At 58.8% G+C, this 24,262-nt stretch overlaps 7 protein-coding genes across 7 annotated transcripts; 5 read left to right on the top strand and 2 right to left on the bottom strand.

Moving 5' to 3' along the window:
• Positions 1 to 393: 393 nt before the first annotated feature.
• ACA1_030720 (uncharacterized protein) lies at positions 394 to 1,089 on the top strand (the record flags this gene model as incomplete). Its single annotated transcript, XM_004356942.1, has 1 exon — positions 394 to 1,089. The coding sequence occupies one exon, from the start codon at positions 394 to 396 to the stop codon at positions 1,087 to 1,089; it is 696 nt and encodes a 231-aa protein (XP_004356997.1).
• A 101-nt stretch (positions 1,090 to 1,190) lies between these two features.
• On the top strand, positions 1,191 to 5,758 carry ACA1_030730 (Telomere length regulation protein TEL2, putative; the record flags this gene model as incomplete). The annotated part of the gene is made up of 18 exons (XM_004356943.1): positions 1,191 to 1,804; positions 1,878 to 2,000; positions 2,078 to 2,129; positions 2,213 to 2,337; positions 2,412 to 3,037; positions 3,129 to 3,181; positions 3,270 to 3,506; positions 3,579 to 3,783; positions 3,863 to 3,943; positions 4,024 to 4,118; positions 4,222 to 4,319; positions 4,406 to 4,524; positions 4,605 to 4,707; positions 4,795 to 4,955; positions 5,035 to 5,101; positions 5,185 to 5,308; positions 5,429 to 5,580; positions 5,662 to 5,758. 18 exons carry the CDS (start codon positions 1,191 to 1,193, stop codon positions 5,756 to 5,758), a joined length of 3,132 nt encoding a protein of 1,043 aa, XP_004356998.1.
• A 311-nt stretch (positions 5,759 to 6,069) lies between these two features.
• ACA1_030740 (Znfinger in Ran binding protein) lies at positions 6,070 to 9,416 on the bottom strand (the record flags this gene model as incomplete). The annotated part of the gene is made up of 12 exons (XM_004356944.1): positions 6,070 to 6,449; positions 6,532 to 6,742; positions 6,838 to 7,412; positions 7,508 to 7,595; positions 7,707 to 7,795; positions 7,905 to 8,048; positions 8,147 to 8,209; positions 8,299 to 8,381; positions 8,477 to 8,537; positions 8,642 to 8,717; positions 8,834 to 8,980; positions 9,135 to 9,416. The coding sequence occupies 12 exons, from the start codon at positions 9,414 to 9,416 to the stop codon at positions 6,070 to 6,072; spliced, it is 2,199 nt and encodes a 732-aa protein (XP_004356999.1).
• A 225-nt stretch (positions 9,417 to 9,641) lies between these two features.
• ACA1_030750 (uncharacterized protein) lies at positions 9,642 to 10,388 on the top strand (the record flags this gene model as incomplete). Its single annotated transcript, XM_004356945.1, has 5 exons — positions 9,642 to 9,750; positions 9,827 to 9,944; positions 10,021 to 10,066; positions 10,133 to 10,240; positions 10,317 to 10,388. The coding sequence occupies 5 exons, from the start codon at positions 9,642 to 9,644 to the stop codon at positions 10,386 to 10,388; spliced, it is 453 nt and encodes a 150-aa protein (XP_004357000.1).
• Positions 10,389 to 10,527: 139 nt separating this feature from the next.
• Positions 10,528 to 11,366, top strand: ACA1_030760 (uncharacterized protein; the record flags this gene model as incomplete). Its single annotated transcript, XM_004356946.1, has 3 exons — positions 10,528 to 10,558; positions 10,705 to 11,007; positions 11,125 to 11,366. 3 exons carry the CDS (start codon positions 10,528 to 10,530, stop codon positions 11,364 to 11,366), a joined length of 576 nt encoding a protein of 191 aa, XP_004357001.1.
• Positions 11,367 to 12,226: 860 nt separating this feature from the next.
• On the top strand, positions 12,227 to 14,333 carry ACA1_030770 (Fbox domain containing protein; the record flags this gene model as incomplete). Its single annotated transcript, XM_004356947.1, has 11 exons — positions 12,227 to 12,331; positions 12,424 to 12,519; positions 12,605 to 12,697; positions 12,779 to 12,931; positions 13,000 to 13,134; positions 13,181 to 13,273; positions 13,350 to 13,422; positions 13,504 to 13,584; positions 13,665 to 13,812; positions 13,898 to 14,018; positions 14,088 to 14,333. 11 exons carry the CDS (start codon positions 12,227 to 12,229, stop codon positions 14,331 to 14,333), a joined length of 1,344 nt encoding a protein of 447 aa, XP_004357002.1.
• A 124-nt stretch (positions 14,334 to 14,457) lies between these two features.
• Positions 14,458 to 23,757, bottom strand: ACA1_030780 (ATPase family protein; the record flags this gene model as incomplete). The annotated part of the gene is made up of 38 exons (XM_004356948.1): positions 14,458 to 14,668; positions 14,743 to 14,828; positions 14,985 to 15,112; positions 15,225 to 15,319; positions 15,404 to 15,556; positions 15,667 to 15,761; positions 15,843 to 15,932; positions 16,054 to 16,157; positions 16,292 to 16,497; positions 16,599 to 16,729; positions 16,804 to 16,976; positions 17,053 to 17,811; positions 17,921 to 18,026; positions 18,132 to 18,208; positions 18,286 to 18,402; positions 18,472 to 18,746; positions 18,837 to 18,997; positions 19,060 to 19,145; positions 19,208 to 19,512; positions 19,585 to 19,673; positions 19,754 to 19,865; positions 19,949 to 20,007; positions 20,352 to 20,472; positions 20,766 to 20,855; positions 20,920 to 21,073; positions 21,146 to 21,371; positions 21,451 to 21,538; positions 21,611 to 21,668; positions 21,893 to 21,988; positions 22,059 to 22,250; positions 22,328 to 22,432; positions 22,528 to 22,618; positions 22,697 to 22,824; positions 22,919 to 23,087; positions 23,169 to 23,238; positions 23,322 to 23,401; positions 23,465 to 23,517; positions 23,586 to 23,757. The coding sequence occupies 38 exons, from the start codon at positions 23,755 to 23,757 to the stop codon at positions 14,458 to 14,460; spliced, it is 5,511 nt and encodes a 1,836-aa protein (XP_004357003.1).
• Positions 23,758 to 24,262: the final 505 nt, after the last annotated feature.

Consider the following 24,262-nt stretch of genomic DNA (forward strand, 5'->3'; position numbering starts at 1 on the left):
GACACCACCCAGCCTCACTACTCTCATCAGGCGCCAGCTCCGCCGTCGTCTTACTATCCTTCTCCTTCTTCTCACTACCCTCCTCCTCCTCCTCCTCATTACTACGGCCAACATCACCACCATCATCACCCGACCGAGTTCGGGCAGCACCACCCGTGCCCGACCTGCTACCAGGAGGAGGTGATGGAGGAGGCCCACCCCACCCACCTCTTCATCCCTCCACCACCTCAGCAGCAGCCGCAGCAAGCGCCGCCGCCTTCCTCCTCCATGCCTCGCTCTCACTCCAGCCCGAGCCTCTCTAGCTTCGCCGGCGAGTCTTCCTACTCGCACTCGTCCTACAATCCCTCGCGGTCTAGGTTCTCGCGGTCGGCCTCCTCCGGTTCCTCCGCGTCGATGCCCGCCGCCGGTCGCTACACCCCACCTCCACCACCGCTGTCGCAGCAGCAGCAGCATCAGCAGCCGTCTCATCTCTCCACCTACTCGCTCCCGCCCGCGCCCGGCTTCCTGCCTCCGCCCTACTCGCCTCCGCAGGGTGTGCCGCCGCAGCCGATGCACGCTCCGATCGCGCCCGCGCCCCAGCGAGTGCGGCCCCAGGACTACGCGCAGCATCCGCAGCACCGCTCGTCGCCGCCGCTGCTGTTCAGCACCGGCGACAGCCTGCTGGGTCCCGCGGGCGAGGAGGATCAGCTGGATCCCGCGGGAGGTTTCGGCGTAGGCGGCAGGCGGGCTGGGGGCCGGCTCTACCACTCAAACCCGCTACCCACCAACCCCCATCGCTACCAGCACTTCATGGAGGCCGGCGGCGATCACGTTGGCGACGGCAGCATGCCCTCGGTCCCGACGCCGCCTTCGCTCTCGCCCACACTCGCCCTCCCCACGTCGCGAAGCGGGCCACCACTCCCTTCGGGTCCGCCATCGCAGCAGTCGAGTGGCGAACAGCACTTCTACGGCGGCCATCAGCAGCAACAGCACCACCTCTTCGACCAACATCAACTGCAGCAGTCTCACGCACCACTGGACTACTATGACTGGGAGCAATTCCAGGGGTCTTCTTCCGAGGACAACAAGTACCACCAGCAGGGCGAGTAGCAGTGATGCACCCTCTTTATCTTCCTTTTTTGTGTCGACAAGAACGCTGCTTGCAGCATTTGAGCACAGTCCGAGTAGACCAAGCTGATCAATGCAACAAGATGCAGACCGCATTTAGGCAGATGAGGGACCTGGTGGCGGACGCCAAGGCGCGCATAGCGGCTGCACGCTCCCCCGACGAAGTGCGGGAGGTGCTGACGCGGATTTCGGAGAGAATCTTTGGTCGCGACCAGCGATCGCCGAGTACTGCTTTGCCGGACGAAGCCAACCACGCATTCTTCACCGAGCAGTACGCCAACTGGACCCACTTTCTGCTGAAGTCGGTGTTGCCCAACTGGGTTCTGTGCTTCTCGCGGGAAGAGCGAGCTCGCTTCTTCGATTCCTTCTTCACCTCGCCCGAGGTGCCGCAGGTGGACGCCTTCCTGGCTCTGGCCCAGGCACTTATCGAATTCGGCCGCTCGGGCGATGCAGCGCGGACGGGAGGCGCACAGTCGAGCTGGAACGAAGGGCTGCGTGCCAAGAACCCCATCGTACTGGAGGTACGCCACCGGCCGACGCCGCTCGCGGCAGAAGAAGCTGTGGAGGAGAGCGAACAAGGGGCGAACAAAGACGAGAAGGACTTTATCGTCAAGACCGTAGCCGGGCTGCTGGGGACAATGATCACCACCGATGGAGGCCTCTCCCGCTTGTTCGCGCACTTTGCACGCCACGAAGGGTACTTGAGAACAGACTGCAACAACTCTCAAGCCATCAGCTAACCTACGCGTATGGGACTGTTCCTTTAACAGGCCACATGCGGGTCAAGAGAGCCTGTGGGTGCGGGTGCTGGGTCTACTCTGCTCGCTGCCCGATCGCATCACTGCAGTCTACCGAGACGCCACTAGTGAGATTCCTCATGCGCTCCGTGAACAGTACAGCCGCCCTCAACTCTTGAACTCGAACCTACTGCACGCTTACTGACACTAACGACGAAACTCGCCACCCGTAGGCAATTCACGAGGCTCGTCACCACACAAGCGCTGAATGCTCTCCAGCTTAAGGTAAGACACGTGACCACCAACTACTGTTTTCCTGCTTCTCTTTGTGTGCCAATGAAGCCAACATGGTTCGTTGTGTGTGCCAGCACGTAAGCGAAAGAGCCTTGCTGGCCCAGATCGGGCAGCTCTACGGTAAGCTGAGTCTTGTCGGGCGAGGAACAGCAATGATGGAAGCTCTCCTCCCGCTCATCCTAGCCCACATTCACGATCGGTACATGACGCTCACGTACCATTCGTTTATGCAGGGTCTAACTCCAGCGCGCGTGTGATCACTAGTGAATGGAGATCACGATTTGTGGCCATCGTTCGCGCCGTCCCTCAGAATGCCGCGGAAGGCTTTGTCCACGCTCTCCTCCTGCAACTCGACAGCACAAAACAGTTCTCGTCCGACTTCGTCGCCACCACTCTACTCGCCGTGACGCAGGGTACGCAGGAAAAAGCCTCGGGAGCGCAGCATTCCCCGCCTCCGCTCTACCAGCTACGCTCCCAGGTGCTACTCGAGCTCTTCGGAGAGACCGTCTCGCATGCCGACTCGAGGGGCGAGCATGCAAGCGGAAAGCGGAACGACAACGCGCTCTCGTTCCTATTCCTGCACAAGCTGCTGCTTGTGAAAGTCTACCCGGCCTCCGTTCTTCGCGTGTTGCTCGACTTCATCGCCCGACTCGGCCCTATGCCACCAACCGATAAAGGGAAGGAAAAGGCCACAGGTGCTGATGGCATGGACGAGGGCACCTGTGCTGACCTGCACAACAGAGGCATGCAACCCCTGCTCAATGCGCTGGTAAAGGTGGTCGGCGTCTGGGGCGAGAAGAGCTTCATTCGGCATTCGTCGTACGAGCAACATCGGTATCTCTTCAAGGCCATCACCTTCGGCCTGAGCTACTTGGCCAAGGAGGATTTGACCAGCACTGGTACTCTTCGCCCTCCTCTCGCTCTCTATACCACTCCGTCCGCGTCAACTGAGCGATAACACGACACGATACGGGTTCGCGTGCCGCACAGACGGTCTGCTGATCGGGTTGGTTAGTGGCGTTCAAAACTACATCGCCTATCCTGTTGGTCGCACGCGAAGGTAGATATACATGTTCATATTCATCTACATCTAAATCTACACAGGCTACGTGGTTCGTTGCTCGCTCACAGTCCCTTCACGCTATTAGTTTCGGCATGATCGTGGCCGAGCAGTTCTCGAGGATTCTCGATCCGGAGGCCGAGAAGCCGCTGGAGTTCGAGTACCAGCCCTTGTCCGACGACGAAGACGAAGAAGGGGTGCACGCCAATGAAGGCGCAGCTGACGCGATCGAGCGCGCATCCACTGCGCCGGCCGAGGACGTTACTCCTCCCACAGAACGGAAAAAGCGGCGAAGAAGGAAGAAGCAGGTGCACGTCATACCATCCCGTCACCTCTAGCAATCCGCTGATTCTCAATACTGGCGCTCTCGCTTGCCGCAGGTCGATGATGATCCCGACGCTCTGTTTCTCGCAAATGAGGAAGAGGCCCCCGAGGACGACGTGGTTGGTGATGAAGATCTGCAGCTCGAAGGGAGCGACACCGGTGGTAGTAGCGAGGATGAGCTGGAGGCTTACGATCTCGAAGACGACGAGAGCGACTTGAGCCAGGTCAAGATCCCAGTCTACCTCCGAGACGTGCTAGCTGGTAAGTCCCCGCTCCCTGCGGCTCGCCCGCGTTCGGCTATTCTCATCTCCTGTCTATCGAAACAAACAAACTTGTTCAGGGCTCCGTGCCAAGGACGAGCCGGATCGCTTGGAGGGTGCGATCAAGGCAGCCGAAGGCCTGATCCGCGCAGACGCCAGAGGTAACTTGATTGCCTTCCCCCTTCAGTGCAGCGAAATAGTCCTCTCACGCAGCTCCACTCTCTGGTAAATATGCATCAAGGCGACCTTCATGACATCTCTCTCGAACTGATGCGCACTCTGCTTCACCTGTTCAACCAGTACGAACTCGAGGGCTTCGGTGAGATGCGATTCAAGGTCCGTATCTGCGGCGATTCATGCCTTTTAGGGCGAGCACAAGTGGCACACCAGAGTATACAACTGACGGCTAAGGGATGTACGTTTGGTTCGTTGGCTCCAGGCGATGATCGCTCTGCTGGCCAGCGACGAGGAAACCCCGAAGTTGGTCAAGTACCTCACCGACCAGTTTTACGCTCAGAACTACTCCATACAGCAGCGGTATGCCCTCAGTGCCTTGAGCTCCCCAGGGAGGCACCGTTTGTGTGGTATATAGTGTATCGATCTTATGTTCCTCTTCTGTTCAGAGTCGACATGTTGGTGGTCATGGCGGAGGCTGCCAAGGAGCTGGCCGACTCTTCCTTGGAGCCGATGTTCCCTCCGTCCAGCTCCCATCCGCACGCGAAGGCCATCGAGGCGCCTGCGGGTACCCGTGACTGCTCTCTCTCTCTCTCTCTGCTCTCTCTCCTCGGAAGAAGCGAAAGACTCAGCTTAGCTTGCTCGCAGCGCAGGGACAGCCCCTCCTCCGCGAGACCAAGGACATCAACCTGCTCAGCGGACTCTCCCCCGCGCGCTTCGCGTCACTGTACATTGACCGGGACAGCCGAAGGTATTGCCCCTCCCCCCCTCAGCTCTTGACCTATCGTTGGATCTCGGGCGCCCAAGCACTCACTCGTTGTCGTTGATGCCAATTCAGATCCACCTTCGATGAGGACCAGCGATTGCCTTATCTGCCCAGCCACGATTCGACGAACGATACGGCCGAGTCATCGACAATGGTGGTCAAACATCCAAAGCCCCTGGGCAAGGAGACCCGGAGAACGGGAGGCCGCAAGGGTCCAGCCTTCGCTCAATCAGGTGCGTGTCAGGCCTTTCACAAACACATTGCTTGCTGTGATCCCCCCCCCATTGGGCCAACTCATTCTGCTACTTCCAGGCAAGGCCAATCGTTTCGTGGATGTCCACGGGCTCTTCTTCTATCCCCTCATGCGTGGCTACGACAGGTAACCGACAGCGCACAACACAATGTAGAGATGCAAGGTGTTCACACTTTACTTTTTGTTTGGTTCCAACTTTGGCTTCACAGCGTCGACAACACGTTCAATCTGCTGGGGGAGGACAGCATCGTGCTCAGCAAGCTCCTACACGCACTCTCCGTATTCATCGAGTGCATGGGTAGTGCTGCCCCGCCCTCCGCACTCTACCGGATGGTAACTCTTCCCTGTGCTCCTTCTTCTTCCGTCGATCGAATCGTTCCTCGCTAATCACTTGACGATCGGCAGGTGCGTGCGTTGGTGGACTTTGTGTGGGCGGTGCGGTACCATCGCGAGGCGAACGTGCGGCGGGCCGCCCTTCTGGCCGCGGCGCGCACCATCGCCCTGGTACCGGTGAGCCTTCTCGTATCGGACTTCCTGGAGGACTTCAACGAGGTGCAGGCCTGGCTCGTGTCCGTCTACCGCGACGACCCCGACGAGCACTCCAGGTTTCACTCCACGCCTTGTTTCTTCCTCTTCGCTGTGCCACTCTCACTTGCTGACGTTATCCACACGACCCAATTCGGCAGGGCGCTGGCGTCGGCGAGCCTACTGGAGCTGCGAAAAGTGGCTGAGCTGGTAACGAGGCAGCAGCTCAACGACCCCACCAACCTCCTCTCGGGTTAGTACGCGGTGTAACTACCGCGTTGGTTGGTTGCAAATATTTTAATCCCTTCGCTTGTTGGTGAAACAGCTGTTCACCAATAATCCAACCACCATCATCGTCCCACAGAGCCCTCTTCACGTTTGTCTTGGCATCGCCTTCAGCTGGCTCCACCGATCTCTCGCTCTCCATCCTTCCGAACCTCTATCGCTCTATTCATTAACAACCTGCACCTCCTCTTCGCCTCCTCTCTTTCTCAATCACTCTCACTCTCTTCTCTTTTCTCGCTCCATTCTCTCCATTTCTCTCTCTACAGAGCTCTCGTTTCCACGTTTTACCAGCCGTAGACGCCCCGCTGCTCGGCCTCGAGCGAGCCGTCGACGTCGGACGTCGTCGGGGGCGCGCCCATGACCATGCCGCCGCCCACCACCACGTGGGCCGCGGGGTCGCCCATGCCGCCGTCCACTCCGAGCACCACGCCGCCCTCCTCGCCCGTCATCGCGATCACGTCGTCCCCTCGCTCGGCGCCGCACTTCCTGCACACCTTCCTCGACGCAAAGTTGTGGTCCTTGCACTGGTCGCAGAACCAGTCCCCTGGCCGGAAGCTCGACGGCGCCACCCCGCCGCCTCCACCTCCTCCGCCGCCGTCGCCGCCCTGGCCGAAGTGGGCTCCGCCTCTTCCCCTCCCCCCTCGCATCCCCCTGCCGCCATAACCTATCGACATCGATTGGGTGAGATGGAGGGGTGAGGGGGCGATGATGGTGTGGTGGTGGGTGGCGGTGGTGGGGGAGCGGACCTCGGCCCGAGGGTTTGCCGCGTCCGCCACCGGTGGGGGCCGCTGCGGCGGCGGCAAAGGCCATGGGCTGCGCGGTGCCGCACTTGCGGCAGACCGTGCGCGACCCGAAGTTGATGTCGGCGCACGTGGGACACCGCCAGTCGTGCGCCCTGTGGTGTACCGGGAACTGGGCGAAGTAGAGGGACGGGTTGAAGTTGCACTTCCGACACACCTGCGCGAATAAATAAAGAATTAATTAGTCCATAATTCAAAGAGAAGATAAATAAATAAATAAATAAAGAATAAGGAATAAGGAATAAATAGTACCCGGCGCGAGGCAAAGTTGAGTTCGTTGCAGGAGGCGCAGAGCCAGTCGCCCGGCCGCACGCCCATCCCGTTGAGCAGCTGCTGGTAGTAGCTGTAGTAGTTGGGGTTGCTCGCGGCGGCGTAGTAGTTGGGCATTTGCCCGAGCTGCTGCTGCTGTTGCTGCTGTTGGTGTTGAAGGTGGTGGTGCTGCATCTGCTGTTGATGCATCTGCTGCTGCTGGTGTTGAAGGTGGTGCATCTGCTGGAACTGCTGCTGCTGCTGTTGGTGGTGCCTGTTGAACCCCTTGCGGCCACCCCGCTCCCTGTAGTGCTGTGGTGCGCCGTCGCCCGGCTGGAATTGTGGTCTGCGCGCGCCGCCCTCCTCGCCCTCGGCGCCGGCGTTATCCTCTCCCTCGCCGCCATTGTCGCCGCTGCCGCTGCCGTCGTCCAACACCAAACCGCCGCCGCCGCCGTTGTTGGTGGCGTCGCCGTAGCCGCCATTCTCGCCGTCCTCCGCGGGCCGCGGGGTCGAGCACTTGCGGCACACGATCCTCGATGCGAACTGGTGGTCGCCGCAGTTGATGCAGTACCAGTCCCCTGTGTTTCACAGTGGGAAAAGAATGTCAGGAATTCTGGGCCGGCGATGATCGACCACATCAGGCCAGTCCAATAGAGTGCGGCAGCCTATGTACCGGGCCTGATCTCTTCGGATTGGTGGGCGTTCTTGGCGGCCTGCGAGGCGAGGATGGCCGTCAAGCTGTTGGCGTCGCTCGGGTAAACCTACGCCAGGGCGGGCGGGCGGGCGGGCGGGCGGGCGGGTCAGGGGAAGGGGACAGTCAGAAACTCGCGCGCTTGGAATTCCGCAAGCGTGTAAGTGGGAAGCACGCGCACCTCGATGTAGCGGGAGCCGATGAAGCCGTTATGCCGCTGCAGCGCGTTGTTCACCTCCTCCGCGGAGCTGAACTCCACGTAGGCCACGCCTTGGCGGTGGTGGGTGGTGGGTGGTGGATGGGGGTGGTGGGTGAGGCACTGGCACTGAGTCGCATCGGCACTGAGTCGCATCAGAGGTGGGTGGGGGGGACACGATACCAGAGGGGCGGCCGGTGTGGTCGTGGATGAGGTGAATGCCGCCGGGCACGATGTCCAGACCGGAGAAGAACATGCCCACGTCCGCGTCTGTCGCGCTCCAGGGCAAACCGCGCATTACGATGACCTTTGTCTCCTCCTCACTCCCTGCCAAAACACACACACGCGCACACGCGCACGCGCACACAGTAAGCAGCCGGTGATTCGGATAGTGGGTGGTGCGCCTCAAGGTGGTTGCACGCTACCTTCGGCCAACCGCAAGAAGATGGGCGGACCGGTGCGGTTGAAATCGCGGGCAAAGGCCGGATCTGTTCGCCGCAAAAACAACTTAGCTCCTACAGCAGGACAACACGCCGTGCTGTGCGTGTGCGTGTGCGTGTGTTCAGCGCGGCCGTACCGGTGGAGGGATCGTAGTCCGGTGGAATGACCTGGGGCTGGCCAAAGTAGTGTCCGTGACGAATCAACTCCAGGACGATGTTGCTGTGTTGCGCACGCGTGCAAGTTTGTGAGCGACGCCGGCCGTATTTGCCCTTCTCTCACAAAACGTTGAGGCGAAGAGTGGAGTCCACGCGTACCTGATGTTGACGCAATCGTACAGGCCCGAGTGGTGGCGCCCCTCCATCACCAGGTTCAAGTCTTGGGGCACATCACGCACAAAAGAGAGGAAACGAAAATGCAGGTGGTGAGTGCGAGAGCACAAGCCAGCCACGACCGCGGTCCGGATTGAGCGGGTGGCGTACGCCTGAGCATGGTCATCAGGGACGGCTTGTAGTGGGACGGCTGCGGGAACACCTTGAGGAACTCCTCTTTCACGTCCTGGTGGGTGGTGGGGGGTGGTGGTGGGTGGTAGTGAGAGGCCGAGCGACAGGCGATGTAGCAATCAATCAAACAAACAATGAATGAGGCAGTGCGCGGCAGGGTGGGCCAGGTACGAAGTAGGTCATGTAGTGCGGGGCGCGGGCGATGTCCTTCTTGCGCGTCTCCTGGAGGAGGCACATCTTGAGGTCCCAGTCGCCATCGGTGAGGATACAGAAGGTCTTGCCGCGTCGCGCGAAGCAGTCGTCCACGTAGCGATCGAACTGTTCGGCAGTGGCACACAAGAAACGATCAGAAAGCGAGTCACACACACGTATGCAGGAATGCTCGAATGCTAACAGGCAAATCGAATGAATTGATGCAGCATTGATGGGCTTAAACTGAGTGAAGAAGAGAAAGGAGGGGGGGGGAACGCACCTGAGCCATGGCCTCGTGGAGAAGAGGAGCCTCCCTGAGCTTGTCATCGGTGATGCCGGTCAGCTTGACGCAAAAGGGCGTGAGTTGAGAGGTCCATTCGGGCCGCACGTAGATCTGTCGCTTGTCGATGACCTGCTGATTGACGAGGTCGATGACGACCCACGGGAACTCTATGATTTCTTGGTTCTCGCGCGTGACCTTGGGCTGTTCGCCTTCATCGCAAGTGGCCTCGAAATCGATGACGACCAGATAGTCGTATTCGTGTTGGCTCAGCATCGCCATTTGCTGCTGATGCTGCCCGACCACCACATACTCGTTCTCCATGCCAGCCCCCCAAGACGTCGCCTATCCCTCAATGCACACCACCGGGCTACGATGGCGTATTTGATTTTCAAATGAAAATCAATTCTGCCGTTTGTTGTCAGGGCCAGGATTTATCCAGGAATATCGTCAAACAATTCAAAAAGAAAACAAAAAGAAAATGTGACAACACCGCAAACACAAAAGATGGAGGAGACGACGGACGTGGTTGCCGCACCCTCGGAGGAAATCGTGCCCGACGAGGGGGATGAAGATTGTGAGGAGGATGAGGAAGCTACCCCGGACCCCTACTTATGTACGCCCTTTACTTCTGCACCCCGCTCGGAGATGTTGTGTCAGCCAGGCTGACGTGGTAGTTGCGGTTTTGTCAGATCGATTCGTGAAAAGGGTGCCGCAGCGACCTCACACGCGTAAGAACGACATCTATGTGTCGCGGTCCTCCAGCTTCGTGGCTATGCAAAAGCGGGCCCTCCGGCTCCTGCACGAAGGGTACCACCCACCATTCACGCCTTCCCCACGCCCTCAATGCCGCTACCACTCACCTTCGCTCACTGCTCGCCCACAGCGAAACGGAAGTGGTCATACACGCCCTCAGTGCAGCAATGGAGAAGGTACCGGCCTCGTGCATGTCATGTCTTCATGATTGCGATGCTGATGGTGCATGGGTGCATGTCAAGGCATGCGACTTGGCTCGTGGTCTAGTAGAGCAGAGCAACGGCACGCTCGCTCTGGCGCCGTCCACCTCTACTGTGACGCTCATCGACGAGTACGAACCGCTCAGACCGGTACCGTTCTCCCACATCGCGCTCCTGTGGATTGTTAGTCTCTGCACACGTTAACGCCGTGTGGTCTCTTTGGCAGGGTCTTGAGCCGATCACACAAGTGCGATACAACTCTGCACTGCACATCCGCGCGTACAGAATAAACAAGTGAACACTTCCAAAGTGACGTTCCCATCTTCAACTGACCCGTCTTTGGCGGTTGCGTTTTATTTTTTATTTGTTTTATTTATTTTTCACATTGGCTTTTGTTGGTTTCTTTTTTTCTTTGCCCATCAGCCCCGCCAACAACAATGAAGTCGCAAAAGACCTACATCTATAAGGGTTCGTCTTCTCTCGTGAAGTGTCCCTTTGATCGTTCAGACCGATCCTCTTCGCCCAATTTGGCGGCTCCATCAATTCTATCAATTTTCCCCAACTCGTGAGATTGGTTCAAAATCATTCGTTGACGCATCCTTGTCGAAACACAGACGTGTTCACCGGAGATGAGATGTTCTCCATCTGCTACCCCTTCACGGTGGTCGACGACATCGTGTTCGAGGTCGAGGGTAAGCTGGTGTCGGCCGGCGGTGCGGTCGACGTCGACGTGGGCTGCGGTGACGCCTTCGGCGGCGGTGGCGACGCCGAGCAGCTGGCCGACGCGGCCGAGACCGTGATCAACGTCGTCTACTCGCACCGCCTGGTGGAGACCTCCTTCGCTAAGTCCGACTTCATCAAGTACATCAAGGCCTACATGAACCGGGTCAAGGGATACCTCAGGAAGACCAACCCGGGTCCGTTGCCCAATCCGCCCTTGCAGCCGTCGTGTTGGCCACCAGCTGACTCCTTTGGCGTGTGTTGTGTGCGGTGTGTGGCGTGTGTGGGGTGTGTGCGTGCGTGCGGTGACACAGAGCGTGTGGCGCCGTTCATGAAGTCGGCGGAGCCCTTTGTGATGAAGATGCTGAAGAACTTCGACGAGTACAGCTTCTACATGGGCGAGTCGATGGACGCCGAGGCCGCCATCGGCTTCGGCTTCTACCGGTCGGACGAGGCCTCCCCCACCCCTCGATTCTACTTCTTCAAGGACGGCCTCTCCCTTCAGCACCCCGGCTTCGGCAAGAGCCTCGAACATCCCGTCCAGGAGCGCGCCTAATCCTCCTCTACCCTCTACATCATAACCCTAACCATCAACCTATTTAACCTTGCTACGCACCGCCTCGGCTTTCTGACAAACGGCAGCTGTGCCGTGTGCGACGCACGACACGACACACACGACACAAATATGAATATTGCCCTGGACGAGATTCGAAGCCGCGGCTGGGACTGGGGGATCGGAGTGGGTGGATCGGGGCAGAATTTCGGCGGAGCAGCCGGCAGGGTGCCGGGTGATGCCCGGCCTGGCGTGGCAACGAGGGAAGGGACCACGCTCGTGCCCATCACGACCTCGCGACTACCAACCCAAAGATTAGTTGAACCTCGAGCGAGAGGTGCTGGAGCTCAGCAAGCTCGCCGGTGTGTGGGGATCGCTTGTTTTTCAAATTTCCAGCACAGCACAGCACCTCACCAGGCCTCACCTTTACTTCCGTTTGCCCATTTTCTCACCAACCCCTCCGATAGAAGACCCCCCTCCAAACTACATCACGACGTTGCCTTCTCCTTCTTCCCCCCATCGGCCAGATCACGGGTACGTTTCCTTTCTTCTTCTCTCCTTGAGTTGTGTAAGTTCCCAAAACGTAGAACTTCCTCCCCTCCCCCTTCTCTAGTCACGTGGTCTAACTGTGATCACGCTCGTGCTGCCGCCTCCACCTCCTTGCACGCCCGGCAGACCAGACCGCGGCGGTACAAGCACGTACGAGCATTCCACACAGACGGAGCCAGAACTTCACAGGAACAACACGCCCTGGCATTGACACGGGATGAGAGAGACCATGGCCACCTCGACTTCTTCCCTTCCAGCCTCGCTCTTCGATGCACACGACCTCATGGACGAAGGTTCACCCCACCCCACCTCACATGCACCTCTTTCTCTTTGGGGATCCCAACAAAGCGTGTAAAACCTTTGTAGAGCCCTCCCAGCTGGGCGCGTTCGCAGTTCTGCCCCACGAAGTGCTCCTCATTGTACGCTTGGCCCTACTCCCGGGTCCTCTTCCTATCAACTCAGCTCTGTACGCTTTGCTCAAGTCCCTCTCCCTCTCCCTTTCGCTGGCCAGGCGTTGTCCTACATCCAACCGAAGGACTTGCTCACGAGTGTATCGCTCGTGTCTAAGTCCTTTCGCGGCTTCGCCCTCGACGACCACCTCTGGCGGGTACCTTGCCTCCCTTGCGTCGGCACCGATCACAATCATTGTTGACGATCATGATCGTTGATGTGGTTCGCGTGGATGTGTGCAGCGTTTGTGTTTGCTGCGTTGGGGCGATACCATCCTCAAGGAGACCGAAGGCGGGCGCAATCCAGATGAAGGCGTCAAGTCGAGCCGGCGCAAGGTCTGCCCAAAACGATTGGTCCCCTTCCGGAGCAAACTCCAGATCTGATGCAGGCGTGTGTGTGTGTTGTGTGGTGTGCAGCTGCAGTGGGGCTGGGTCTACCGGTGGCGAAGCCTCGTAGAGCGAAACTGGTGGCGCGGTCAGTGCAGCACAACCACCATCGCCTGTCCGGCTGAGATCACATGCGTACAGACCGACGGTCTGACCATCGCCTCGGGCTCCTACGACCACAAAGTCAGGGTACATACACGCACCTCCGACTCCCAGCCCGCGGAGGCCCTGATTACGGCGCATGGCTGCAGGTGTGGGACCTGGTGAAGGCGCAGTGGGTGGGCGATGCCGAAGCCGTCGACGAAACCAATGCCAACCTCGATGAGGAGCCCGAGCCGACCGACGGCGACAACGAGGCACGAATGAAGACCTGCATTCACAGCAAAGTGAAGAGAATAAGAACTCTAACGCGCACGTGCGTGGGTCGTGCAGGGATTCTGCAAGGCCAAGAAGCACGTACCCACCAAGGTGCTGACCGGCCACTCCCATCGGGTCTATTGTCTGCAGTTCAGCGGCAACACCCTGGTACGACACTCGCATCACCGCACTCGCGTCTGTCACTGCACCCATAGGACCCCACATGCTGACCATCGTCTGTCAGGTGAGCGGGTCGGACGACCACAGCATCAAGGTGTGGAACGTCGAGCAGGCGCGATGCACCAACACGTTCATCGGTACCTATCTATCCCCCCCACCTCCACACTCACAACAATGCGATGCAGTCGCGCTCATCGCTCGCTGCCCCTCCGGCGAAGGTCACACGAGAGCGGTGCGAACCCTGCAATTCGCGGATGACGGGACGCTGGTGTCGGGCTCGTACGACAAGACAGTCAAGGGTACACCACTCGTGAGCTCCTGAGCTGGTCGGCGTGACGAAGAGACTCATTACCGCATTCATTCCACCTTCATGGGGTAGTGTGGGACATGCAGACGGGAAAGGACAAGGCGACGCTCAAGAGCCACACCACGTGCATCTGTTGCCTCAAGTTCAACGACAGGATGATCGTGAGCGGCAGCTTCAAGGCCATCAAACTCTGGGACACCAAGACCTACAAGCCCATCACGTATAGATTACCATCATCATCACCATCATCATCGCCAAATGAGCTTGATATCACCGGGGGAAAGTGCTGATCATCCACCCTACAGGGAGCTGCAAGGCCACGAGAGCTGGGTGACGGGCATCCAGTTCGATGACGTCAAGCTCGTGAGCGGGTCGATGGACAACACCATCAAGATGTGGGACCTGCGCAACACAGCCTATCCATTCGTACGTAGCTCCACACATTCATCCGTTCCACCACTCAACTCACCACTTGTCGGGTGTGTGTGTGTGCAGTGGACGATCGGGGAGCATTCGAAGCGGGTGCGGTGTCTGCAGTACGACGCCGGGAAGCTGTGCTCGGGGAGCTACGACTTCACGATCAAGGTGTGGGACCTGGCGGCACGGGCCTGCGTGGTGACGCTCAAGGGCCACAACGCCTCGGCCCGATCCCTCCACTTCACCGACGACGTCCTCGTCTCCGGCTCGCTTGACAAGTCCATCAAGATCTGGGACTTCTCGGCCAACGTGCCCTTTGAATGATCTCTCCCCTTTCTGTTCATATATCTAAATCATATATCTGTACAGCTTCCACACTATATAAACTAATAATAATACATATTTGTTCTATAAATATAAATAATATATATTTGTTTGATTGTAGAGGTCAGGGCATGAGGTTGGTGGTGAAGATCTGCTTCATGATGTAGGGCAGCTTGGCGGTGTCGAGGCACAGGTAGCTGCGCCCCACGGGGAGGTCGCGGCGCCACCGGTCGGCCTCGTCGTGGAAGGAGGCGATGAAGATGACGTAGCTGTTCACCTTCTTCTCCGTCGCGCCCGTAATCAGCTTTCCGATCTCCTTCGGCGGTATCCCGTACCTGCCCGCCCCCCGCCGAAGTGAGCAAACCGCACGCGCACGCACGCACACGCGAAGTCGACTCTTGTTGGGTACCGGCCCAGGTTGGCGTCGGAGAGGAGGAACACGAAGTAGTCATCGCCCTCCTCGGCGAGCACCCGGTCGATGGCCACCTCAAGGGCCTGCGTGTAGCACCGCCCCAAGTGATATTAGTCGGCATGCAACCAATCGTGGAGAGGTCTCTCTCTCTCTCTCTGTGTGTGTGTGTGGTGTGTGGTGTGTGGTGTGTGTGTGCGTGGTGTGTGTGGTGTGTGTGTGTGTGTGTTAAGTTGGGGTACCTCGACGGTCGAGTCTCCGCTGGGGCAGTATTCGGTGTGGGCGTGCATGCGGCGCAGCACCTTGAGCGCCTCGTTCTCGTTTTTTGGCGGCTTACCGAACTCCACGAATGGAACCTCCGGCCCGTCACCTGCACAAAAGTACCGCCCACCTGGTGAGCTCTCCATTCACTCCTCTTCGCCTGTACTTCGTTGTGCGGTGTGCGCGTGTGCGCGTGCGGTGGTTTTCGTGCGTGTGCGTACCGGCGTGTCCGACAATGGCGTAGGAGTACTTGTGCTCGAAGCCCTTGAAGGATTCCATGATCATCACCACCGTCTCCAGCATCCTCTCAAGCCGTCTATTTCCACAATACTCAGATTTCTTTTTCGTGTGCGTGTGCGTGTCGTGTGCGTGTGCGTGTGCGTGTGTCGTGTGCTCGTACCGGTCAGCTTGGTTGAAGCGGTACATGGAAGCCGAGACATCGAAGGCAAAGACCAGGCGCTTGGGCTTCTCCTGCGGGCCGCCGGGGGTCGGGTCGTGCTCGCCTCGGTGCTTGTAGATGGTCTTCTCGCCCGTGATCCCCTCCACCAGCCGCCTAGTCAGGTCCATTCCATGAATGGAAACGGGCCAGGCCGCAGTCAGCCAGTGCTACATCAGGTGGGCGGTGTAGTGGGCGAGGTCGGTGTGTGGGATCGGAAGGCGTACATGTCGTCGAGGTCGCCCGAGGTCTTGAGCTTGAGCCACTGGCGCTCCTTGGCCTTGGCATCCACCGCCGCGAGGATCACGCGCAGCTGGCTCACCTGCAAACAAAAAGAAAAAAGTGAGGAATGGTGAACCGCACACACGCACCGCACACGCACACGGTGAAAAACGCGAGGTACCTGCTGAGAGACAGCTTGCAGGTAGTTGGAGTAGAGCTGCAGGTCGCCTTCGGTCATGTCGATCTCCTTCAGCTTCTTCTCGAGCGCTTTCTGTAAGTAGTTCACCACCGCCACCGCCACCACCAACCACCACCAGGACGCGCACAAGGAAAAACGTGGTGAGTGATCGATCCGCACAGTGTTGCGCCTCCAACACAGAAAATTGCCTAACCTTGGCCATTTCCTTGGCGGCCGCCTTGACCTCGGCGGAGACCGATTCCTTCTCGGCCTCGGTGAGCTGGTGCACCTCGTGGCCGCTGTCCGACCGGTACGCGCCTGTCCCAAGCCCTCACCGTGATGAGTCACCAGCGAGACTGAATTGCGTCGTGTCGCGTCGTGTCGTGTCGTGTCGTGTCGTGTCGTGTCGTGTCGTGTCGTGTCGTGTCGTGTCGTGTCGTGTCGGTAGGTACCGCCTTTGCCGCCGAGCCCGGCTGTATCGCGTCCGCCGGAGCCGCCGGCCCAGGTGTTGCCGCCGACGTGGGGCGTGTTCTCGGGGTCGATCTTGCCGTGCTTGGGTCCCTCGGCCTCCTTCCCGTTGTGCTCGTACTCGATCTCGAGCGACGACGAGCCGTCCTCGTTCACCGCTGACTGCGACAGCCCCACGATCGACTTCCATCTGCGCACCGCGGCACGGAGCGTCGTGAGCGTCATGACGCACACGCGCCACCGCAAACACACGCCTATGAAAGAGGGAAGAGAAAAGGAGGAAAGAGGTACCGCTGGAGGCTGTCTTCGATGGCCGGCGGGTCGACTTCGAGCACGGCGACGGTGCCGTCCTCCCAAAGGAGGGCCACCTCCCCGTTGGTCAGCTCGCACAGACTCAGCACCTCGTTCATCGAACCACGAAACTGCACGGCCATGTGGCAGCAGTTCAGTTCACAGTCGCACACACGCACACACACACATGGGGTGTTGTATATACGCGGGCCATGGGGTGGTCGGGTCGCGAGAGGCGCTTCTTCAGCCGGAGGTCGTCCTTTTGCTTGGGGTCGAGGCCCAGGAGATGCACGTGCGACAGCGGAATGCTACGCACGCTAGCCGTTTCCAGATTGAGCACCTCCAGCACTCCGTCGTCCGGCTCACCCGTGTCCGCGCCTGTATGTCGTGTGTCGTGCTCAGTTACGCAGTGAATGGCCCCGTCGATTCAGCACAGGCCGGAGTTACTACTAACCTTTGAGCGAGCGCCTGCGGCTGAGGGAGAGCAGTTGACGCGAGCGGCGCAGGTAGAGGGCGCGCTCGTTGACGGTCACTGTCGTGGTCGCGGCTGTCTCGTCGCCGACGAAAGCTGTGGCGCTGGGTCGAGGGAAGGAGTGAACGGCGAGCGTCGCGCCTCCGCCGATGTCGCCACGGGCCAGCAGCAGCGGTGACGCTGACGTGTCGACAAAGTCGGCGTAGGCCGCCATCGGGCGGTGCGGATCGGCCGACGATAGGAATGTCATGCACGAGTTGGGCTGGGCCTCGGTCGACATGAAATCGAACTGGGTCGGGAATGTCGACGGTGCCGCGGGGAAGCTCGGCGCGGCCGCGGGCCTGTGCAGCGTCGCCGCGGTGGCGGCAAGGGGCGAGCGCAGGAGCGGCGCCCATCTCTGCTGGGCGGCGGCAGCGCCCGCCGACGAGGCGGCGAGTGGCCAGCGGCCGATGAAGAGGTGATCTCGCTGGCCGCCGGCGCCCTCGACGATGACGACGTCGCGGCTCGGCAGGAAGACGCGGTTGAGCTTGAAGTGATGCGGCATAAAGTACCGGTGCACGCTCATGTCGCCCAGGTCCACGAAGAGGAGCAGGCGGCCCTCTTTCTGGTGGAGGACCAGCACCTCGCGGCCGGCGGTGGCGTCGGGGCCATCGTCGACTCCGGCGGCAAGCACGAGCGCATCGCTCATCGTCAGGACCGCAGGGCGCTGCGGGCGCTGCGAGGACAGATAGAGCTTGTTCCCTGTGCGTCGATAGAAGGACATCAGCCTTGCATGTCGCCGGTTGTCGTGGGCGTGTGCGTGTGCGTGTGCGGTGGTGCGTGTGCGGTGGTGCGTGTGGGTGTTATGTACCGAAGAGGGAGAACTGTTGGCTGCCAGGGACGGGGATGTTGATGGGTACTGTCTCTCTGCGATTGGTGTCGACCAGCAGCAAGACGTTGTGGGAGGGCAAGAACACCTGCACGCCCGCGTGTTCCATCAGAAATGCGCGTGTCAGCGAAAACCTGACTGCCGTGTACACACGCAGCAAGTCAAGGGGGCCGGTGCAAGCTGACGCGCGTACCACCAATCTGTCGGTCAGAGGCAGGTAGGCGAGCTTGGGGTTGGTCGAAGAGGGCGAGAAGAACGGCATGTTGTCACCTGCACCCATCCATAGCAGCGAATTCAGCGCTAGCGACAACAAGAAGAGCGGTCTGACCAATGCCAAGCGAACGCACCCAGCGGAGTGATGGAATAGGCTGAGTGGTTGCCGTTGTAGGAGTGGATCCCGAACGGGTGGTCGACCAGCACGTGCAGCTCGCCCTTCTTGCCGCTCACCATGGCGATGGGCATGCCTGCGCAAGACCCCCAGAACAGGTCAGCAGTGTGCGCGGCTGGGTCCCTCTCGGCGCGTTGGTACGTACCCGGCGTGACGATGCTCCACGAGTACTTAGCTTCGGTGAACGAGTGAACCCTGGCCTCGGTCCTTCCTCGCAACTCGAGCATGTGCGGCGGAGGCCACGACCACCCCTTGGAGACCTTCAAGGGGAGCTTGGTGGCCTCCACTTCGAGGTAGTGTGCTTTGCCGTTGCCCAGGACCGTCCACTGCTCGTGGGGCACGGACGGGGGCAGCGGCGTGATCCCGCCCACGTTGATCTTGAACAATGACTTGTCCATGATGCCCAACGGAATGCCGTGCCTAACATGAAGAAGTAAAGTTGCATAGCAACGTACCAGGTTGTTGTTAAACACACACACACAATCCGTGGGAGGATATGGGGTCTGGTACCTGTGAAACGTTTGGGCCAGGTGCTCGCGCAGCTGTGGGTTGAAGATGTCGAACGAGAACACGTTCTCGAGGATCTGCAGGAGGGAGTCCTTGGGGTAGTGCTGCAGATGCCGAATGAGATTCACCAACTCGCGGGTCGAGTAGGGATACGACAGTTGGCCCTGCGTGACACGAGCACGCGATGTTTCCAAAACAAAGAGCCGTGTAAGCCACAACATCGAACCGAGCGGCCGTAGTGCTGGCGATGGCGCACCTCGTCAACAGACTGGCGCAGGTCGTTGAAGAGACGAGTCAGGCGCTGCAAAATATCTGGAATTTGAAAAAATGAGTGAGCCTAGTGTGCTGCCCGGTGTCACGGGTGGGAGATGCACCTGAGTTGACATCGGGACCGTAGGACTGCAACAGCGCCAGCTCCGACGCGGTGTCCGGGTTGTCGATCGCGTGGCTGTGGGATGTTACCAAAACGTTATGTAAAGTGAGGCACTCCACGATCACGATTGTGCGTGGCGCAGCCGCGATACTGTGGCCATACCAGGAGAAACAGTCTCCGATCTCGCGGTAGAAGTCATTGCCCAAGAAGGGATAACCAGGTCTGTTGGCCAAGGCGATGACGCGGAACTTGGGGTGAACCAACACCACGTCGTCTTCCATGGCCGTAGCCTTCTCGCCCATGATTCTGCATTGGGGCGGATGTTAATTGGTAAAAGAGGTGGAATCCGCAGCTTTGATCAGAGCTCTAGGGGATTACCTCCGGCCATCGGCGAGCAGCATGTAACGGTCCTCAATGAGCCCTTTCAACACGCAAACCACCTCAAGGGGCGCCTTGTCCGCTTCATCCTGTCCCAATGAAACAGTGAAACAATGATTCATCACCAGTCGGGCCGACCTTCGCAATTGTCAAAACGAGAAATGAGTACCAGGACGAGAACGCGGCCGTGAACGACGGCGCGCACGAGCGGAGAGTCCATCCATACGATGCGACCGTCCGCCAACGATGGCGCAGAGGTGAGCGACTGCACCGTGGTGTCCCTATTGCCACACGCCATCCAAACCAAGAATGTTTGTGAGAATTAACCACCCGCGGCGCGTATGTCGACTTGTTTGCCACAAACCTGTGCAGCTGCATGTATTCCCGCTCCTTGCCCAAGAGCTCGAGCATACGATCGGCAAGCTGGATTTGGCACGATTTCGTCAGCCAAAGGCGAGGCGAACATTGCACTACATGACGAGGTGTACCTTATTCTTGCCGACTCCTTGGTTGCCGATGAGCAACAAGTGTTCGCCGATTTGATAGTGGCGTATTAGGTCCCTCAACAGCCCAACTATGTGTACCGCCACGCAGATCAGCATTTGACAACACATGCGCAGTCATACACGCGCGCAATATGTGAACGTACTATGTTTGGGAACGTCATAGAAGAGTACGTGCGGCACCAAAGCAGGTTGCTAGACCGCCAGCGGCTTGTTAGCTTACCACGCAATAGTAGAGTACAAGACAGCATGGGTCACACGTACCTCGGGCTGCTCCACCTCCGCGGTGACGTCGCCGATTCTGACCACCTCCCTGCCGTCCGACTTAATGAGCTCCACCTTGAGCGCATCTGACAAGTCGTTATGAACGTTAGCCAGCAGTCCCCTGCTCTGTTAACCGCATGTCCAATCAAAGAATGCGTGGTGGGCTGAGAGTACCTTCACTAATCGTAGGCGGCGGGGGTGGTTTGATGTCAGCCTCCTGCAGCAGCTGGTGAACGGCTTCCCTTGTGTCCGGCGGTAAAAAATGGAGCAGCAGAACGCTCTCGATGTTGGTGTACAGCTGTTCTGGGTTGTGGCTGTGGTATCCGCCGAGCGAGCGCATCCGACGTCAGCCACATAAAACTTGAATCAATGAGGAACAAGACCCATCCAATCCCAGCAGCTAAGCTGACGCACCTCGACAAGCGGACGGTGCGGATGAGCTGCCGCAGGGACAAACAATTGGGTACGCCGCCTATCTTGTTGCCGTGGAGCGCAATATCGAAGCTGAGAACGGATTGGTCAGGTTAGCGCGCTGGCAAAAATGGGCGCAGGTCGACAGAACAGGTACCGCAAAGTCTTCTCCAGCACCTCGAGCCCTCTCGGGTGGTCGCGGAAGAGGGTGCGCAATATGTCGGCCTTCTGGTCAAAGAACGCCGCGTCGTTTAAGGCCAGATGATGAAAGTGAAACAGGGTGATCACTTCCGACGTCAACCAGTTGACGCCTGATGAGCGAAGCACATAGTGATTAGCAGCGATGTGTCTGTGTTGCGCCATGGCCCAGCTGGTGACCGTACCCTGCTTGAGCGTAGGCGGATTGGCGAGAACGACAATGCGGAACGCAGGGGAGATGGGAACGATCTTGCGCCGTTTGAGCTCGCGCTCAACCTTGGCTTGGTCCCACGCATCGCCAGTGGTGGCCTCCTCGGTCTCCCTCAATCGGTCAACCCCCATACGTCGCTCCATTTCGCTCTCTTCGTCATCAGCTTCGTCATCACCTTCGTGATTCTCAGCGCCAGAGCTCTGTTTCTTCTGAGTCAGGGCATAGTCAGGCCTCAATGTATGGCAGCGTGCGTAACGGATGCATGCAGCCAGGGCTTACCTTGGTCTTTTGCTCCAGCAAGACTTTCACCATACGCTGGTAGCGATCCACACGCACGAGACGCGTCCCATCGAACAAGGTGATCTCCCTGGGAGCCACAACAGGTAAGTGAGTTGCACCGACGTGTACTGCTTCTTTTGTGGTTTCGCTGTTGGCTCACCTGTCGGATACCAGACGCTGCAGCATGCTCAGCGTCGTGGCGGGAAGTCGATGCGCCCCTGAAGAAGCCACGATGAGTTACACTCTGCGCTACAAAACTTCGTTCGATTACATTGGGTGGTGGTGCGTGGGAGGTTGCAAACCGTCGAGAAGGCAGATGAGCCCATCCATCGCTGCCCGCACCAGTGGCGAGTGAGCCCAGTCCGTATCACCTGTGTTCGTTGGTGTAAAAGAGAGTCATGAGCTGATGGGCTTTTGTGCGCCAGCACACAGCCACGCGTACCGTTGGGCTTGGTGATGCGCCGCTGCAGCAGGTCCCGCGAGGTCATGTCCTTGTAACAGTTCACGATCTGTATGTTGGACGCGTAGCCCAGGCGCTCTGGAAGGACCAGTTATCGTGAACCAAGGCCGAGAGCGCAGTCGTTCGGTGTGCATAAGTGATCACTTACCAGCGAATTCTTTGACGAGCGCGGTCTTGCCCATGCCCTTCTCGCCCACGATGCAGATGTCCCTGTTGATGGCGTGGTCTTGGATCATGCTCGTGACCAGGTAGTCGTTGTAGGGGGTCAAGACAAAGCCCCTGTGACGCTGCTCGAGGCCGACGTGCTTGCCCACCGGCGCCGCTACATCGACGGTTTGTCCTGCAGAGAGGCGGAGAGGAGGGTCAGATGACTCCGCAGCGGCAATCGCCGCCCGCTTTCGGCTGTGGGAGGGGTACCAGTGAGCTTGTGTCTGAACTTGAGTTGAGCCGTCGCTAGGGCATCCGCGGGTCCGACACTTCGCACGCTCACAAGTTCGTAGCTTTCGTCGTAGTCGATAGGTGCTGAAGGCGTAACTTGAGGTTCTAAACGCGTACGATGGAAGCTTAACTAAGAACTAAGCAGCGCAGCAAAAGAAAGTCATCACTGTCAAGCTCACCTTGCTTCTTGTCGGTTGGCGGTTGAATGGTCTGCTGGACCAGCCCAAATCTCTGCAGCGCGACTTCGATCGTCTCCTGGTCCTCTTTTTCCTGCAGGTCGAGTCGTGAGCGAATGAGGCACACGCAGAGCAAAGTCGCGCTTTTCTTTGGCAGGCAATGGAGTAGTACCATGAGCAGGCGGTAGGGGTACACGCGGGGAAGACACTTGCCCAGGTCAATGTTTGGGAAGTGCGACAGCAGCGTCGCTATCGAGATCACTCCGCTTTCGCCCATGTGTGGTATGCCCATGACTCCATCTGCACGCCAGCGCCGAGCTGCGGTCAGCAGACTCGAGCGAACTACCACTTAAGCGAGCGAGAGAGGTGGTGATACCAGAGTTTTCCAGCGCACGCAGTGCCTCGACGGCCGAGAGAAGGCGGCGGAGTAGATTGGTGGTCATATCCGGCACAAAGCTGCGCAGGGCAGCGTACTGCACGCCAATTGAATAGCCGGAGATCTCGCGAGCCTGGAACCGGCTGCGTAGCGGCGGGTCTAAGGCGCTGCCAGGGTATTTCGGTACCTGTCACAACACCCGAATCAATTCCAAGTTGAGCACGTGGAGAGGCTCCTTTTACCACGGCTACTGGACAGAATACAGTACCGGCAGTCCCAAAGCGATGACACGGAAGTTGGGATGCACTTTGACCAGCCCGAGTCGTCTGAAGTCCTCCCTGTTATGGGCAACGCTTGCGTTAGTGGTTTGTCTGCTCTTGGTTCACGCGTGCCGGTCTTGCGTCAATGGGACAAGTAGTACTTGGAATGCGTTTTCTTGAGCTTGTCGTAACGATCTGCACTGATGAGCATCCTGCCGTCTTCGAGAGACATCTCCCTGTTCTGAGTGAAGGGTAAGGAGCATGTCCTGGCACCACTCATGATTAAAAAATATCAAGTACTCACCTCCAGCAAGTTGTTGAGGACGGGAAGCACATTGCGCTCACACTTCTCCAGACCTGTCAGAAGCCCCAGTACGTTAATGTGAGAGGCAGTAACTTGCATTCGGAAGGGAAGAGCCACGCACCTTCAAGAATCAGAATTCTGCCCTGGGTGGCGGCGATCACCGGCGGCTGATCCAAATGTTGAACGCTTCCGTTGATGATCTCGCGTCGCTGTTTGAGGTCCCCTTCGGTCGTGTCTGCCGACAGCGCCACATACTCTGCCTCTCGGCGTGTGACTGCAGTGCGATGATGCATGATTAGCTCAGACAACGGACGGGTCAGCACACTACAGCTCAACTATCTCTGTACACATAGCCACCTTCACAGTAACGAAACGCCAGCCACCGGCGTGAGGGTCCAGGCGGCCTAGACAATAGGAAAGCAGTGTAAGTACGAACAAGACGAAAGCAAGCAGTTGCTTAAGAAGGCAGCTGATGCCACGACGCTGCGCACCCGATGAGAAAAATGTCTTGTCCCAGCTTGTCCTTTTGCATCATCCACCTCAAGTGGGCTGCACGGCACAGAAGAAGACCGGTCGTCGTGAGTATGAGAATGTCAGCTGTGATGGGGTCATCAGCGCAAAGAAGAGGAGAATGTAGGCACCGAGCACTTCCGGAGACTGGTGGGCGATCGGCGAGCCAGCCGGCGCCACGCCCCACGGGATGAGCTCGGGTCGCGCGGAGGGCAACAGCCGCACACCTACATCTCCTATTCTCACCACCGCCTCCTCACCTCCCTGCCCACGCCAAGGGTAAGTGAA

Source organism: Acanthamoeba castellanii, assembly GCF_000313135.1.
Source record: "Acanthamoeba castellanii str. Neff unplaced genomic scaffold scf7180000084505, whole genome shotgun sequence".
Lineage (NCBI taxonomy): Eukaryota > Discosea > Longamoebia > Acanthamoebidae > Acanthamoeba > Acanthamoeba castellanii.